Source organism: Cygnus atratus, chromosome 6, assembly GCF_013377495.2.
Source record: "Cygnus atratus isolate AKBS03 ecotype Queensland, Australia chromosome 6, CAtr_DNAZoo_HiC_assembly, whole genome shotgun sequence".
In the NCBI taxonomy this organism is placed as follows: Eukaryota; Metazoa; Chordata; class Aves; order Anseriformes; family Anatidae; genus Cygnus; species Cygnus atratus.
Genome location: NC_066367.1, coordinates 16,226,596 through 16,242,573, shown reverse-complemented (window position 1 = coordinate 16,242,573; position 15,978 = coordinate 16,226,596). Strand labels below are relative to the sequence as shown.

Here is a 15,978-nt window from a genome sequence, read left to right as displayed (position 1 = left end):
GTGCCATACTCTGAGCCCTCAGATGGAGTGGAATAGCGCTCAGGTGTGCTGAGTGGTGTGTGGTAGGATGCTGATGAAGCAGTTTCAAAGATCTCCACTGAGGAGGGAGGTGTGTAGAAACGGTCTGAATCAGGTGACTCCTCTCCGTTCCCACTCTCTAGCTCTATGGACATTTCTGACTCAGGAGAGAAGGGCCGGGCCAGCTCCTGCTGGTTGTTGTAATAGTCATAAACCATGCTGAAGGTAACCTCCTCCACTTCCAGGGAAGTGATGGTTTCTCGCTGTTTCTTTTGAGCTGTGCCTTTGACATCTGGAGCTTCCTGCATCCCCGCTGACCTTAAATACTTGGTCAGGGAGAAGTCAGGCTCCAACTCTGAGGCTTGAACAGCACTGGGCTCTGGACCTGCAGAAACATCTTCCCATAGTCCTCCACCATCCAAGCTGTTCTCAAAGGCTTTCTTAGTGGGAGTCCTCTTCTTGCCCCCACAGTCCTTCCTTTGCTCCTTTTGTGCCACAGAATCATCCATTATCGAACCAAGTTGGAGTTGCCCAAAGGAGAAACCCTTAGTTGTGTTTGGTTCTGGATGGATGTCTCTGAACATTCCCTCAGGGTAACTTGTGCTTTCTATTTCACAAGGGGAACTGCTCACTACTTTCTCAAAGACCTTTTCTACCCCAGAGACATCTTCCTCCTCTGTTTGATGCCCAGGCTGGGGTTTCCTCTCAAGTGCAGCTTTTTTCAAGTCACTGATGAAGCTGTCACTCTGAGTGTCTGTTGACTCCAGCCTCTCCCCACTCCCCCACACATGTGTTTCCTGTACTGTCCTTTGGAAATCTGCTGTGGGCTGCACCAGAAAACTATGATTTTGTCCCTCAAGTGAATCCTCCCCAAAGACATTTGCCTCTGACTCATGAATTTCTTCAGCAGAAGTCCTCTCTTCAGCAGATAGTGTGACGCTGCCAACGTTCCCACTGGGGATTCGCAAATGAGGCTGCCTGATTTCTGTTGGCTGCGCTTCTTCCTGGACACTGACCTCCTCCAGCTGCATCCTATAGATCTGACACAGCTCCTCACTTAGAGAAATCTCTTCCACAAGCACTTCATGTTTCTGCACAGGAGAGATGGGCCCTGTTTCTCCCAGCTGAACACTCTCCAAACCTGCAGGGGGTTGTGCCTGTTTTGTGTTCACAGATTCTTTAGCTGGGAAAGGCTCCACAAACTTCTTCAAATCATATATGATACTGATATCATCGGTCTCAGATGACAGTAATTGCTCTTTGAAATGAGCTTCTGGGTGAACTTCAACTTCCTCAGTAAAATCCTGACCTGATTTTGCTATGCCAGGAGGAGTAAGAATTAGATCCAAAGAGTAGTTGCCTGTGTCAGGCTCTGCTTCCTGCAGCACTTGTCTATCATTGTATATTTCCCAGTGTGCAGCATCCCCAGCACCAATCATTTCTTCTTTATGAAGATGGTCATCAACCTCAATGTTCTGTTCAATATCTACTGATCTCTCTTGCTCCTTAGCCTTTTCCTCCTGCTGCTCTTCTGCACAGAAGTTATAAAAGCCTAATGGCTCTTTTGTGGGTGTGCTTGTAATATTGTCCTGTAGGTGGGGCACACTTGGCTCATCTACAGGAGATCCATCAGAAGGCATTGCCTCCCAGGCAGGTGCATCACTCTCCTCCAAGTAGCTGTCACTCTCCTCTTGCACCAGTGGTGATACAGGAATGAAAAACTGTGGATCCTCACACTCACTTGTCAGAGCAGACTGCTCAGAGGCAGGCATTTGCCCTTTCACTTCCATAAATGGTGACTTCAAGAATTCCCAGGACAGACTGTCTGTATGTTGTGCCAGCTTGTCTCCTTCAGCCTCCAGCTCCTCTGAAAAGTGACCTGAGTCCTTGGCCACAAGTTCATGCTCTTCCCTGGACATGCTTGGGTGCAGGACAGTGGCATCAATTCCAAAGCCACGTTCCTCAGAGACTGCTTTTCCCCTATGCTGCCTCATCTTAGAAATATCATCTGTATCCCTTACACACTCTTCTGTATAACCCATTTCCTGCCTCGAACAAACCTCCATGATATCCAGCACCACTGTTTCCTCCATCTTACCTTCCCTGAAATCCTTTTCAACCTGCTCACCAGAAGATGGAGACCACTGCAAGGGCCAGGACAGATGGGATTCTTCCTCCTTGGAGCATGTGATTTGTTCCTCTTCCTCCTTCCCAAGTTTTTTGAGGCCTTGGAGTTGCGGGGTATGGTTCATGCCAGGCAGTTCCTCAGTACCTCCATCCTTGCTATACAACTTGTGTGCACTAGGCTGCACTGTCAGCTCAGAGACAGTCTGGGCTGTTCCAGCCACATTCTTGGCCACACAACAATACAGTCCAGCATCTGAGACAGAGACCCCTCGGATGTGTAAGCGATGAATGCCATTCTCACCCTCCTCAAACATAAGCCTCTCACTTGCAGAGAGACTCTGTCTGTTCTGGGACCAGGCCACAGCAGGTGGAGGCTGCCCAGACACAGCACACTCCAACACAACTGCCTCCCCTTCATAGCAATGGATGCGTGCTGGGGTTTCTGCCACAATTTGGGGTGGCTCATTTCCCACATCAAATGAAAACTTGAACTTGTGCTTTATGGCAGGTGCAGCCTGATCTGGAGAGGGCTGTGTGGTCTCCCTCATGTCTGTGTCTTGCTCTGGTGTTGGAGTGGGGGCAGTGATTTTGATTTCCACAGGCAGTGACAGTACGTCTGAGTCTGGAATGGTATTTGGCAATCCCTGCTCCACTGCAAAGGCCAGGCTGACTTCCTCCTCTTCCTCTTCTTCCTCCTCCTCATTCTCTTTCTCCCCTTCTTTCTCTTTCTCCTTCTCTTCTTCCCCTTCTTCTTCTTCTTCTTTTTCCTCCTCCTTCTCTTCTTCTTTTTCTTTCTCCTCTTTCTTCTCTTCCTCTTTCTCCCTCTCCTTAATGGCCTCATAGGCTGGCATCTGCCGCCTCACATGAAGTGCAGCTGAGGTGCTGACTGTGCCCAGTGGGTTGAAGATCACGCAGGTGACTCTGCCACCATGCTGTGGGAGCAGAGATGGGAAGGTCAGTGTAGAGCGGCACCCTGTGGTGTGAACTGCGGTGCCCCGGATGCGCCCCACAGGCTCAGCATTGTTGTACCAAGTGACTGTTGGCTGTGGGCGGCCATGGAAGAGGCAGGAGAAGGTAACACTGTGCCCCTCAACAGCCTCCTGGGGCTTGACCTCCTGGACGAAGAGAGGTGGGCAGGGCTCCAGGAGCCCACCTGGTGCCTGCCATCGCTTCCCTGCTGCCTTGGGCCTGCCATACCCTTCCATCACCTGCACCTTGAAGGACTCAGAGCCATCCATCTTGCCAGGTGCCTCAGGTGGGCTGAGCTTCCCAGCAGGACCCTCCTGGGGCATAGACATGAAGGATTCCTGCTTCTTTTTCAGTGCTGCCCTCTTTGCCTCCCGCAGCCGCTGCAGCTTCCAGCGGATTTCCTCATCCAACAGCTCATCAGCATTCATCACTGTGTCTCTCTGCTCCCCACCACATGCTGGCCTCAGACAATGAGATCCCACTAGTGGCAACCTCTGGAAATGGATGGTTCGTACCCTGCCCTGGGCTGGGGAGAGGTTCTGGAGCAGCTGCTCAGCCTCCTGCCCCTTGTCAAAGGGTGAACCAGTGCAGCGAAGCACGACCCGCAGCCGGTCCTGCTGCCGCTGCTGCAGCAGGCACTCCCAGCTCTCCTGCATCAACTCCACTTTCCCCCTGAAACCCAAGCCCTGAAGCTCACCACTACGTGCCACTAGCAGTGAGGCAGTGGATTCAGCTGAGCCCTCACTGTTAATGGCAAATACCCTGTAGCTGCCAGCATCATGCTCTCGCACATCCCGCACCTCCAGGCTGGCACTATGCATGTGCTCCTCACTCTCAGTGCGAATCACTTTGCGGCAGTCCTGGTGGACTGGCCGGTTGTTGTGAAACCATGCCATGTGGGGTGGCGGGCATGCCACCAGCTTGCACTGGAAGACAGCAGGGTTCCCCTCCAAAACAGACCTACACTTGAGGCCCTGCATGAAGGTGGGTTTGCAGTTCTGGGGACAGTCCAGCACTGCTGCTGCCTCAGGTCCCTCGAGGTTCAACTTGCTGTGCTGCCCTGCAAGAAAAGGAGATTGGATTACAGCATGCCCCACTCTGCCTGCTATCTGATTGAAAAAAATAAATAGCAATATATTGAATTAAAAAATGGGCATGCAACATTTCATCACACACCCAGGAAAAAAAAGTAATTCACTCACCATATTTGTTCGAATAAACGCAATGCCTTGCTCTGTTTAAAAGATTGACACGAAAATCGTTCGTTGTCTTTTCTTTCTTCAGACTGTGGAAATTTCTTCTTGAACAAGCAAAAATGAATTTCAAAATAACACGTTCTTCTGTGTGTGTGTTTTTGCTGCCTGGAAAAGCTGTGTGTCTTTGGGTAGCAAAGAAGAAAATCTTACCTGACTTGCAGACAGTAGAATAAACGCCCTTTCTGACCCTTCTGTTTATAGATTAAATGTTCAAACAATTGAGAAAAAATATTTTGAAAGATATACAAAAAACCATAAGTAATTAGCTAACATGAAATGAGAAGGCGTTTATTCGAACTAATACAGCCACTAACTTCACAGTGTTATGCACAGGGGAAAAAAAAAAAAAGCAAGCAACATGAACCACATATGCTATCTGCAAGCCAGGGTACGAGATGTATAATGATGAATTAATGTATGTAAATGAAGTGCAAAGAATCATGGGAATGTATAGCTTTCACATATCCTAAACAACAAATGCTTTCTAGTAGAATTCATCCATCTGATAACGTCCATTGAACTGATTAAGGTTAGGTTGATAACTTGCTTAAAAATAATATGATTAAAAATTGTATAGCTTCCTTCTGAAGTAAACTATTCCATGCATTCAAAAGGAAATTGAACAAATAAAAGCTCTGTGAATAGCTGCAAAGCATGAAGTAAAAGTTCAGAATATAGCTGCAAAATTATAAATTTGAAGTTTTAAACAATTTAAAACTTAAATAACTTTATAAAGCAGGTAATCCTTTGCATATCAAAACAAACATGCAACATGTTCCAATATGCTTTAAAATTTGTCTGTTTTTCCCCATCAGACACTACACAGAAGCAGATAAACACTTTTCAGTGTTACTAAATACTGGTAACTACTTATTCAGTGTAACATTATTAGTGACTGTACCTTTCACTTCCATTTCAATCTCTTCCTCTAGCTTCTCATGAATAATTTTTTCAGGAGCTAGAAAAACAAAACAAAACAAAACAAAACAAAAAAACAGATTTTTTTGAGCTAAAATTGCTAAATGTACCAGCCAACATTTTAGGAAGTAAAAACATTCACTCTTTCTTGCAAAGATACAGAAATTCACACATAAATACACATAAATGCATGCCAAACAACTCAAATATTTGATAAACTTTGAGAACAGAGTAATTGAATGCTTTCAAACTTGTTTGTAATGTATACTTTTCTACAAGATTTGCTTCTGTTTTTTGGAAGGGTGAGGGAAGGTTTCTATTGTAACATGCCTTTATCATGCCTTAAATTCCTGAAGAAAACATTCAGCAACCCACAGGCTTATGAGATGTTTCTCGTTCTTTATCATCTCCCAGGGAACGAATGTACTGTAATGCAATGATGTTATGAAAGAGGAATTGATACTTGGAAGGAGCATGCAGTTGCCAACCTGTCACTCTCAGATGGGTGCTGCACTCGGCTTGTCCTGCAGGATTAACTATTCTGCACTTGTATATACCCTTGTGGTTCTGACCAACTTTCAACAATCTTAAACTGCACAGTGGCCCATCATGTTTTAAGGAACACAATGCAGACTCCTCAACTATTAGCTGATTGCACAGCCAGAGCACACAAGGTGTAGGCACACCCTTCATTACACAAAAGAGTAAAACATCATCTCCTTCTTTTACAATGGTTTCTGAAGGCAGAGTTTCAAGAAACTTTGGTGCTCTGGCATCAGTTTCTGCAATGTCTTCCCATGGCACAACATCAGGATAGTAGACTCTGCTTCTTTGCTTCTCAGCTTCATGTAGTCTTTGAGAGGTAGATATAAATAAGCTTGAGGTTTTCTTGGATGATTCTTGTTTAACTTCAGATGCTTTAAACTGACAATCTTTGGCTGATTTAAAGCTTTTAGTATCTGATTCAAGGGTAATTTTTGTTACTGCTTTGGCTTGTGCTTCTTTAGCTAGGTAAGAATAAAGTTAGGAGAAGGATTAGGTCAGATGTTTTGCAGGAATAAAAAGCATCCTTATATTTAGGCAGGGAAGAAAAACAAGCATTAATTAGTACTGAAAAGAATGTCTAACATGTTAGTGTCATAAGGCTATTAAATATGACTGATCACACATTTAAGAGCTCTTTTCCTGCTGGGCTAAGTTGAGGTCCCTGTTGAGTCTATATGACTTTCATGGGACCAAGATTTGGTCCATAAGGCCTAATACACACCTATCTTCAATTTTTTAGAGCTTCAATGTAACAGCAGAAGTAGCTGCAGAAAAGTAGCAGCAGAAAATTATGTAAACTACTACGCACAACTCAGCAATGAATAAAGAAATGTCAGCATGTAAGAGCCAAATCAATGTCACTGCATCAATAATTTCCTCATTATTTTTCTGCTCTTGATTCCTTCAAGCTCAGAAATACTATAACCTGTCTATTGTAGTGATAATAGATTTTTGAGTTTTCACTAGTAACCCAACTAACATTTTAATATGCTGATGTCAGGAAGAAGGGAAAGGAGCCTTGGCAAAAATAAATACTTAGATCAGGGCAAGTGAAAGGAAGAAGACAATCCATTAGTGCAGTCATACAGAACCTGCACCCATTAATCCTTTCAAGCAAATTACAATCCTGATTAATGCGAAACAAGTTGGACCCCTACAATCTGAAATGACCAGGGACACAGTTTAATATTGCTTACCTGACATCCCTATCTCCCTTAAACTCCATCTTCAGGAATTCTCAAAATGCAAAATTTCCTACAAGCCTGTTCTACTTTACATCTCATTGCATATCATGAAGGATATGAGGAATAAAAAGCCACAGACTTCTGTTACGTACTGGGAAGAAGTGTGAAGTTACAACACTTATGAATAGAGCCATAAATGTATGTGCGTGTGGGAACCCAAAGAATTATTACTAGAGCTTTCTCAATTAAATGCTGATAATTAAAGAAATATTAGTGAGCTATAGGCTGTGATAATGAAGTTGCAAAAGGTAAGTCATAATTTTTAAAGTCAGATAACCACCTTTGACTGTTAGTATTGCAGTAGTTGTTGTCCCTCCATGATCATTATATACAGTACAACTGTACAGTCCTTGATCTGTCAGCTGGGCATTTAAGATTGTGAGCAGTAGGACACTTCCATTTTGTGATATCTTCAGTTTTTCAGACACTTCTATCCTTTCACCTTCATGAACCCAAAGAAACTCGGAGAAGAATTCATTTTCTAAGGCACATATGAACTGAGCAATGTCACCAGATTTCACAGTTAAGTCTCTGAGTTGCAGAAGAATCTTTGGAGGAACATCTTTCAATTCCTGAGCAGGAGCCATAGAGATTCTGGTGTCCTGAGATGTTTGGGAAAGGATTGTTGTGTGCATGGCTTCTGTTTCTTCAAGTGATGTAGCTTTCATGGTCAAACTTTCAGATAGGCTTTCAAAAACCTGTACACTCAATTCCTGTGATGGTTGTTGCACTGATTTAAATTCTTTTTGAAAAGCTTTAATGTTCTTCTTTGTGAAAGGAGCAACATGAAGTTCTGATAGAGCCTGTGACCGCATAGAATCTTTTACATCTTTCCCAGAACTTTTCCTATCTAGGGATTGCACTGTGTAATCAAGTAACAAAAAATAACAATATTAGTATCTAAAGAACTTTACTGGGCCATGATGTGAACAAAATCATACAGCACGGAGGATGAAAATGAATGATCTTCACTTGAAAACTCAGCATGCCAGATGTACTATGCTCTTGACAGAAAGAATATCTATTCACAAATGTGAATGACAAATGATGCCTAGTCTAGTCATGCAGTTGATACACAGTTGATGCTTGTTTCTTCTTTCACTTGTGAATTTCAGTATTAGATAGCTTAGTATGGAACTTTTAAAGGAGGTATTTTCTTTTTCTTTTTTTTCTTTTTCTTTTCTACAGGATAATGCAAAATACCTCAGTCAATGCTACAGCCATTACTTAATTCCATTTTTAAAAATCTGAACTCCTTCAGTAAAATGATTCTATTTCTTGATCTACATCAAGATAGAAATTTGCAAATCTTCAAATATGTTATAGTTTAAACAGAATAAATGAGAGTGGCTGGGTTACAGATAGTAGGTACTAATAACATTAGCTGCTAAAGAAAAGGTGTGAAATGAGGAAAGAACGTTAGTAACATTGTAAAAGAGTGGTATACAACAAACTGAATCCCTTTGAAATAAAAATGGGGCTTTACCTTCTTCAGTCACTGTAAGTGTAGCTGTACAAGTTGTTTCTCCAGCACTATTTCTTGCCTTGCAAGAGTATTGGCCAGAATGCTCTAAGAAAGCATCTACTATTATGAGCATAGCTGCACCTGTAGACTCATCAAAGTGGAAAACTAAGTCTTTTGTTGGTAACATGAGGTGTTGATTACGAAACCACTGGATTTCTGGTTTGGGCATGCCAGAGACTCTAGCTTGAAATCTGACTGTTTCCCCACTGCATACCCTGCAGCTTGAAATAGGCTGGATAAAGGTGGGCCTTTGGCCAATAGATTCCTCCTTAAGTGAAATAGATGAAGAAACATGCCAGTGGGACTTTGTTGTAAGTTCTTCAACCTTTTTAAATCCTGAAAAGAAGCATGCCAACTTTTAATTTCTTACTCTACGCTATGTTTTCTCTTTCAAGATTTTTTTCTTACTTGCAACTTAGCAGCATTAATTATTCTAACGCATCATTTAAAAAAATCTGTTGCAAAAAAAAAAAAAAGAAAAAAAAAGAAAATGTTTATGGTTAAGTAATATCAAGGACAATACAAAATTTAAATATCAGATTCTCCCAACAATATTTCTGCTCTAAAACTTTGATGAATGTTTCATCAGTTTGTATTTCTAGATGATTTTAAGGTCCCTTCCAACCCAAACCATTCTATGTATCAATGTGAACTATATCTTTTCAGCTTCCCAAGGCTGGTACACATCCTTATTTAACATGTTTTCAAAATTTTCAAAGTAATATATTTTACACAAAATCTCTTCTTAGGTCCGCCTCACAATCAAAAGCAAGAATGTGTAAACAAAGCACTTCCATCAGAGAGAAGATTACTACCATGTTTGGTGCATGCCAGATTATAATACTGGAGAGAAAGAAAAGGTCATGTGAATGGAACATTGCAAAATCGTGAAATACTTTTTCCTTTGTATAACGTGTATGTTGTGGACATTGTAAACGGTAGCAACTAGTTGAGTTAAAAGACAACAGACAGTGACTCACATATCATCAGTGTATATTAAAGATTAGTATTGGAACATGACCTAAACAAGACATCTTTAATTGTACACTGTACCTTCTAACTTCAGTGTGGCAGTGCTTGTCACTTGTCCTACAGAATTACTAGCCACAAAAGTATAGATTCCTTCATCCTCTGGATAAGCTTCGGCAATCTCCAGCTGGTAAGTGTCTTCAAACTGAGTCATCCTAAAGAAACGTGATGGCTTGATCTCTTTGTCTTTGCTATACCAAGAGACTTTCAGATCTGCTCAACCAACAGAAAGAAAAAAAATAAATCTGTAAGTTATGATATGAGACTTGTAAATAAATACTATTCTTATATTTCTATTTGTGAGAGAAATCTCAATCTTTATCTCAAGTATCAGTTTGAATATGCCTTGCATTACTCTGATAACATATGATCACTGGAAAATGGCCTATGTGGTTTTTAAGTTTTGATTTCTACCCTGAAAATATTTGTATGGGAAAATTTATTCTAGTGCGGCTATAGTCCTGCATAAAAATCATTTTTTCCCTTTCCTCTCTTAAAGTATAAATTTAAAAATATTTTTCTACTGCTAAAATTAGTGAAAGTCACATTTTTTAAAAGGGATTATGCTACAATTGCCTGATTAAACAGATTATAAAATCACTAGGTCAGGCTGAACTGTTTGAACAAATGAAAATGGATTTTTCTTTTTTTTTTTTTTTTTTTTTTTACTGAGAAGGACAATATATTGCCTTTTTTATTGTAAATATTGTAAGTTTTACAGATCATATTTCTCCAGAAAGATCCTGTCTTTGATTCTTTGTAACAGTCCTAAATAAGAAGTGTTATTTCTGTAGATTTCATACACTTGGAAAAGGAATGAAGCAGACTTTAAGTGTGCTTCTTTACCTGTCACTGTATTATATTATGAATCTTTTTTTTTTTTCCACACAAATAGTGTGATTACTGTCATTAGAAGAAAAAGGCAGTGTTTTCGATAGCCAGCTGCAGCGTGCACCATTAAACAATGTTTTTTAATAGTGTATTATTTAAGGTAATAGAAACATTTTTCATAACACAAGTGAGTGGTATGCAAATCCATTTGGGTATTCAAAAAAGGGGAGTTAGATGAAAGGTTCCTTATGCTCTGTGCTGTAAATAAAACTGCAACATTTACATAAATATAGTTCTTTCAAAAAAAGTTAAATCAGCATGCTTAGCACAGAGGGCAGGCCAGTCTTTCAAATATGTATTTTCTGAGTTTATCATCACTTTTATGGCAGAAATAGATTTGTCCAGCCTTTTTAAAGGGAGAAACATATCAAAACTGAATTTTGACTTTAAGTGATGGAAATGCAACTTTTATATATTTGTCTGTGTATATATATATATATATATATATACACACACACACGTGCTAACAATTTATTGTGGATTTTTATACAGATATCACTCAAGATTATTTCTAAAGTTGGAATGTCATTTATCTTTTAAAACTGCAAATTCTTTGGGATTGGACCTAGATCTTATTCTACACTTTACCATGTGAATATTTTATTACTAATCATACTCAAGACCATTTGCTGAAGTGAAGAAATGTAGTTTGATTTGGTTTTTAATTAACTTGGAATTATTTAAATTTTAAGATGATATCCTATTTACTTAAAAGTAGAAAATGTATTTAAGGAAAATTCTACACTTAAAAAGACAATGAGTAAACACTTAGAAATCCTTATAAAGCTAGGAAAATAATGCAGTGGCAGTTTAGAGTTTGTAGAAGTACTCAGCAATAATAGGATGATCAAAGTACAATTTTGGTCTGTTTCTTCAGATAATTGATGCAATGCTGTGTGACATCAGAAACTTTGCCATGTTCATGTAACAGAATAATGGTTTTCTCTCTTGATATTCTGTTTAGAAAGTCTGCATGTTATTACAGTGACAAAGTTTTGCAACTTCGGATAGCATTTGAAACACCGAAGTCTCCAAGACATTTTTTTTTAAATCAGATGTGCTATTCTTTTCAGAAATACTTATTTTTTAAGACAGAATATAATTTCCATGCTTGCTACCACCCTGTGATGTATAACTTGCTTAATAGCTAGTTGTCAATGAGTAACAATCTGCAGTGTGTATATATCAGACAACTGTACCTCTAGGGAAAGACTGATTTCAGTACATACAGTGCAGCATTTTTTCTGAGTTGAAGATAAAAAATTCTGAGAGGTGAAAAGATGTACAGTATTTCATTAAACCCACCTGTCCCTGTAACTCTGCACTGAAAACGAGCAGATTGTCCCTCAGATGTAACAGCATCACGAAGTGGTATTATGACAGCAGGTGGATACACTGGCACCTCTAGCTCAGGAGAAACAACTTCTGGGACTAAAGGATAAGAAAAAGGAAGCCATTTTTCAAGATGAAGATCAGATACAGCTAATTACTGACAATGTCATTTCATAGACACGCTCGATGTGAGCATGGGAAACTCACTTTCCACTGAAAGTGAAGCTGAAGTTGTAGCAACTCCGTAGTCATTTTTTGCTTCACAGGTGTACACTGCTGAATCTTCAGGAAAAGTCTCGATCAGCAATAGAGTATATTCTTGTGCATCATGAAGAAATTTGCATTTGAAACCTGGAGAAAGCTGTTGATCGTCTTTGTACCAGGAAATTTTGGGCTGGGGTTTGCCTGATATCATAGCACTGAAGCGGGCAGGTTTACCAGACTCCACAGTGGTTGGCTCTAGCTCCTGAATAATCTGAGGTGGCTCTGGAGCTGCAAATTGGGAGGCAAGGGGAAGGGGAGGAGGGAGAGGGAGAAAAAGACAGAAAAATCTTATTAATTATATTTACTGAGGCTTCAAAAATATTAGCAAGGAAATTTCCAATTTTAATCTTGTTGTTCCCAATCTTGCTTGCTCATGAAAATCTGCCCTTGGTAGAAACAAGAATGATAAACAACTGCCTTAACAGAACTAGCTGCATTAAAATAAGTGTTTTTTGGCAAAATGCCTCCAGTGACTGTTTGGTTGGTCCCTCTGTCAAGGTGTATTTGTCCATATGAGCAAATTAGTTTTATTTGGACTTCAGAATTTCCCGGTCTAAACAAATACAGAGGGAAAAAGAAATGTCACTGCATTTTCAGCAGCTAAACAGCTATTTCAGTAGAGCAAGAAACATCCAGGTACATGAGGATTCTGGCAGTGTTCCATAGATAAAATTCCCTTTGGATTTATTTTTTTATTTCCAAGGTTAGAATTTGAGAAAAGCTATATAATTGTCAGAAAAATTAAGGGTAATAAATGCAGTCAAAGTATTGGTTTTGGATATACGTACCATTCACATAGAGAATAACAGAACTCCTATTACGTCCTGCAACAAAAGTATATTCTCCAGCATCAGAGTAAGTGGTTTCAAAGATGCTCATTCGATGAACTCTCCGTTCCACTACATAATTGTATCTTTCCTCATACTGGAAGTTGATCTCAATACCATCCTTGTACCACTGTGGTTCAATGTCATCTTCATTAACTTCAAATTCAATTTCAGCTCTTTGTCTCTCAATGACCTAAGAACAAGTATTAGAAATATTACAAATAGCATTTGTATTTACAGATGCTCTCACACTTCACTAAACCTTCCTAGAGGAATGCTCTGACTACATTTACAGTTTGTCCTGCTAGGACATTTGCAGGTTAGATATTGTTGCTCTTCCTTTGCATGATTATTTGAGTAGAATGATAAAGTTATGAAATATTTATTCTCCTATGCATGCCGTACCTGAATGTCTTTACGGATGCTTCTGATACGAATATCACGACCTTCCACTAACAAATTGGCACTGGATGTGTTTCCCCCTGCTACTACAGTGTACTGACCAGCATCAGACATTCTTGTGGAAGGAATGATGAGACGGTGGACATATCTCTCACGCTGAATTTTCATCCTAAGGAAATCAGAAAAGAAAGTGAACAAGTTATTTCCTGGGAGAAAATATATAACAAAAGGCTATATGGTGTAGAAGCAATCATTTACCTGTCACCAATCTGAAGCTCTTGTCCATCCTTCATCCACTGAACCTGAATGTCAGGTTCTGAAATCTCACATTCAAAAATAGCCCTCTTCTTCTCCACAACCTTAATGTCTTTAATATGTTTCCTAAATTCAATGTGACGAGCTGTGGGAGGGTGGAATAGAATGAGAGCCATACTTCTATTTAAGCCACTGTAAGCCACTAAATATACAAATCAAGACAGCAAATACCTTCCACATATAAAGTGGCTGATGAAGCTGCTTTTCCAGCAACAAAAGTGTATTCTGCAGCGTCACCAAAATGCACATTCCTTATTGAGAGGGAGTGTGTGAGCTTCTTTGTTCGTATCTGGCATTTGTCAGTTGATTTTATTTCTACCCCATTCTTGAGCCATTTATATGAGATACCTTCATAGTTAACAGTAACTTCAAATGTTATTGTATCTTTCTCTTCAGCATTGATGTCCTTCAGCATGGAGGTAATTAGGATAGCTAAAAGAAAAGAAATGAACCTGGTTTAGGGTTTGGGGTTTTGTTTTGTTTTGTTCTAAACACACTTTAACTTAGAGATGTTTAAAATTCTTTTAGACAGATCCTGATTTTTGGAAATATGAAAATGAAAGCCTGAGTCTCTGTGTCCAGAATCAATACTACAGTTAAATTTCCTAAAGCTTCTGAATGACATAGGAATCCCAAATCTGTCTCCTATAGTGACCTGGTGCTTAGGGATGTTGGTATAAACAGAAGGATCAAGGACCTGACTTTCAAGCGCACAGCTTCTATATCTCTTTTTAAAATGTAACTTATGTGGCATACAGTTATTTGAAAATATCTCCACAAGACTGCTGTTTTTGTCTGAATTGTACCAACTACCTGTATTAAAATAACTTCTGTTATTGCTAACCGGAAAATATTCTGGTTAATTGAATATTCACATACGTTTTACAGTCAGAGTTGCACTGACTCTGTCATTTCCACAGACAAATGTGTATTCTGCAGAATCTTCACTGCTTGTGTTCATGATGTTCAGCTGATGGAGTTTCCCCTGGACCACTATTTTGAACTTTTCACTCATTTCAATCTCCACACCATTTTTCAACCAGACAGCAGGTACATTGAAATGAGAAACTTCACATTGAAAAGAGGCAGTTTTGGTCTCAGGGATCTCAATATTTTTCATGGTCTTTGTGATGTGTATGGCTGTGAGTTAAAAAAAAGAAAAAAAAAGGAAAAGAAAAAAGTATTTTTTAAAAGTCAGTATGTGTGCAAGACAGCAAAAAACAAGAGTGAAGCCTATGAAGTGTGAGATCAAGTTGTTCTATATGAGTTGGTATAGCAACTCATATAATTACTTTCTTACAAACTTAAAATACTTACTTTCCACAAACAGCTTAGCTTTACACTCAAGTTGTCCAACAAGAGCTGTATATTCTCCAGCATCATCAGGAGATATGTTATGCAGCATCAGCTTGTGAACTTTCCTTTGAGATATCATCTTGTATTTATCACTTTGTTTAAGCTCAACATTTTTGTGGAACCACCGGACTGGTACCGTATCATGGGATACACTTAGTTCAAAGGAGACAACAGCATTTTCCAAAGCAGTCACATCCTTTGGTTTTTTGATGATCTTGACAGCTTAAGGAAGAAAGTTAGCAAGATTCATCAATGTGCTTGATTTGTATTTCAAACCACTCATTAAAGCAAATTTTCAAAATAGATTGACTTACTTTCCACATGAAGTCTGGCATTTGCTCCTATTTTTCCAAGCTTAAAGCTATAAACAGACTCATCAGTGACAACACAGTGTTTGATTTTCAGTGTGTGAACAGTTCCTTTCACTGAAATTTCATATTTGTCATTTGATTCAAGTTCAACACCATTTTTAATCCACAGAGCCCCTTTCACATCAGGGTGAGTCAGTTCCACACTGAAAACTGCCTCTTGTGTTTCTGTCACAGTCAAGTTCTTTAGAGTTTTCTTTATCTTAACAGCTGGGAAAAAAATAAAGTATTGATAAAACAGACCAAAATTTAAAAATTATAGAAAATATAATAATCTTAATAAAATGGAATTATGGTGCTTCATTTTAAAATCTATTATGTATATATTAATTTATACAGTTTCCACCAAAGTGATGTGCTTGGAACACAAAAAAAGAACATTTACTTGTACTGTCCATGAGAAACTATATATTTATTTATTTATCCATGAGAAATTTTATTTATTTGATATGTTAGCAATTTTGATATGCTAGCAATTATTTCTACCTGCCAGTACCACAAATAAAATGTTTTTTATTAAAATATCATGCTAACTTCCAAATATAGACAGTCTGAAATACAGTAAGTTTTGCTACCTCACAAAGCGTGTCG

General features: G+C 39.3%; 1 protein-coding gene across 1 annotated transcript in view; it reads right to left on the bottom strand.

Moving 5' to 3' along the window:
• TTN (titin) overlaps positions 1 to 15,978 on the bottom strand; it is a 239,629-nt gene that overhangs the window by 196,885 nt on the left and 26,766 nt on the right. Inside the window, 11 exon segments of the mRNA XM_035572644.1 lie at positions 5,272 to 5,328; positions 9,657 to 9,845; positions 11,829 to 11,954; positions 12,063 to 12,347; positions 12,908 to 13,139; positions 13,352 to 13,517; positions 13,607 to 13,748; positions 13,835 to 14,095; positions 14,543 to 14,803; positions 14,981 to 15,241; positions 15,334 to 15,597. Of these exon segments, the coding sequence (XP_035428537.1) occupies positions 5,272 to 5,328; positions 9,657 to 9,845; positions 11,829 to 11,954; positions 12,063 to 12,347; positions 12,908 to 13,139; positions 13,352 to 13,517; positions 13,607 to 13,748; positions 13,835 to 14,095; positions 14,543 to 14,803; positions 14,981 to 15,241; positions 15,334 to 15,597 (2,244 nt within the window).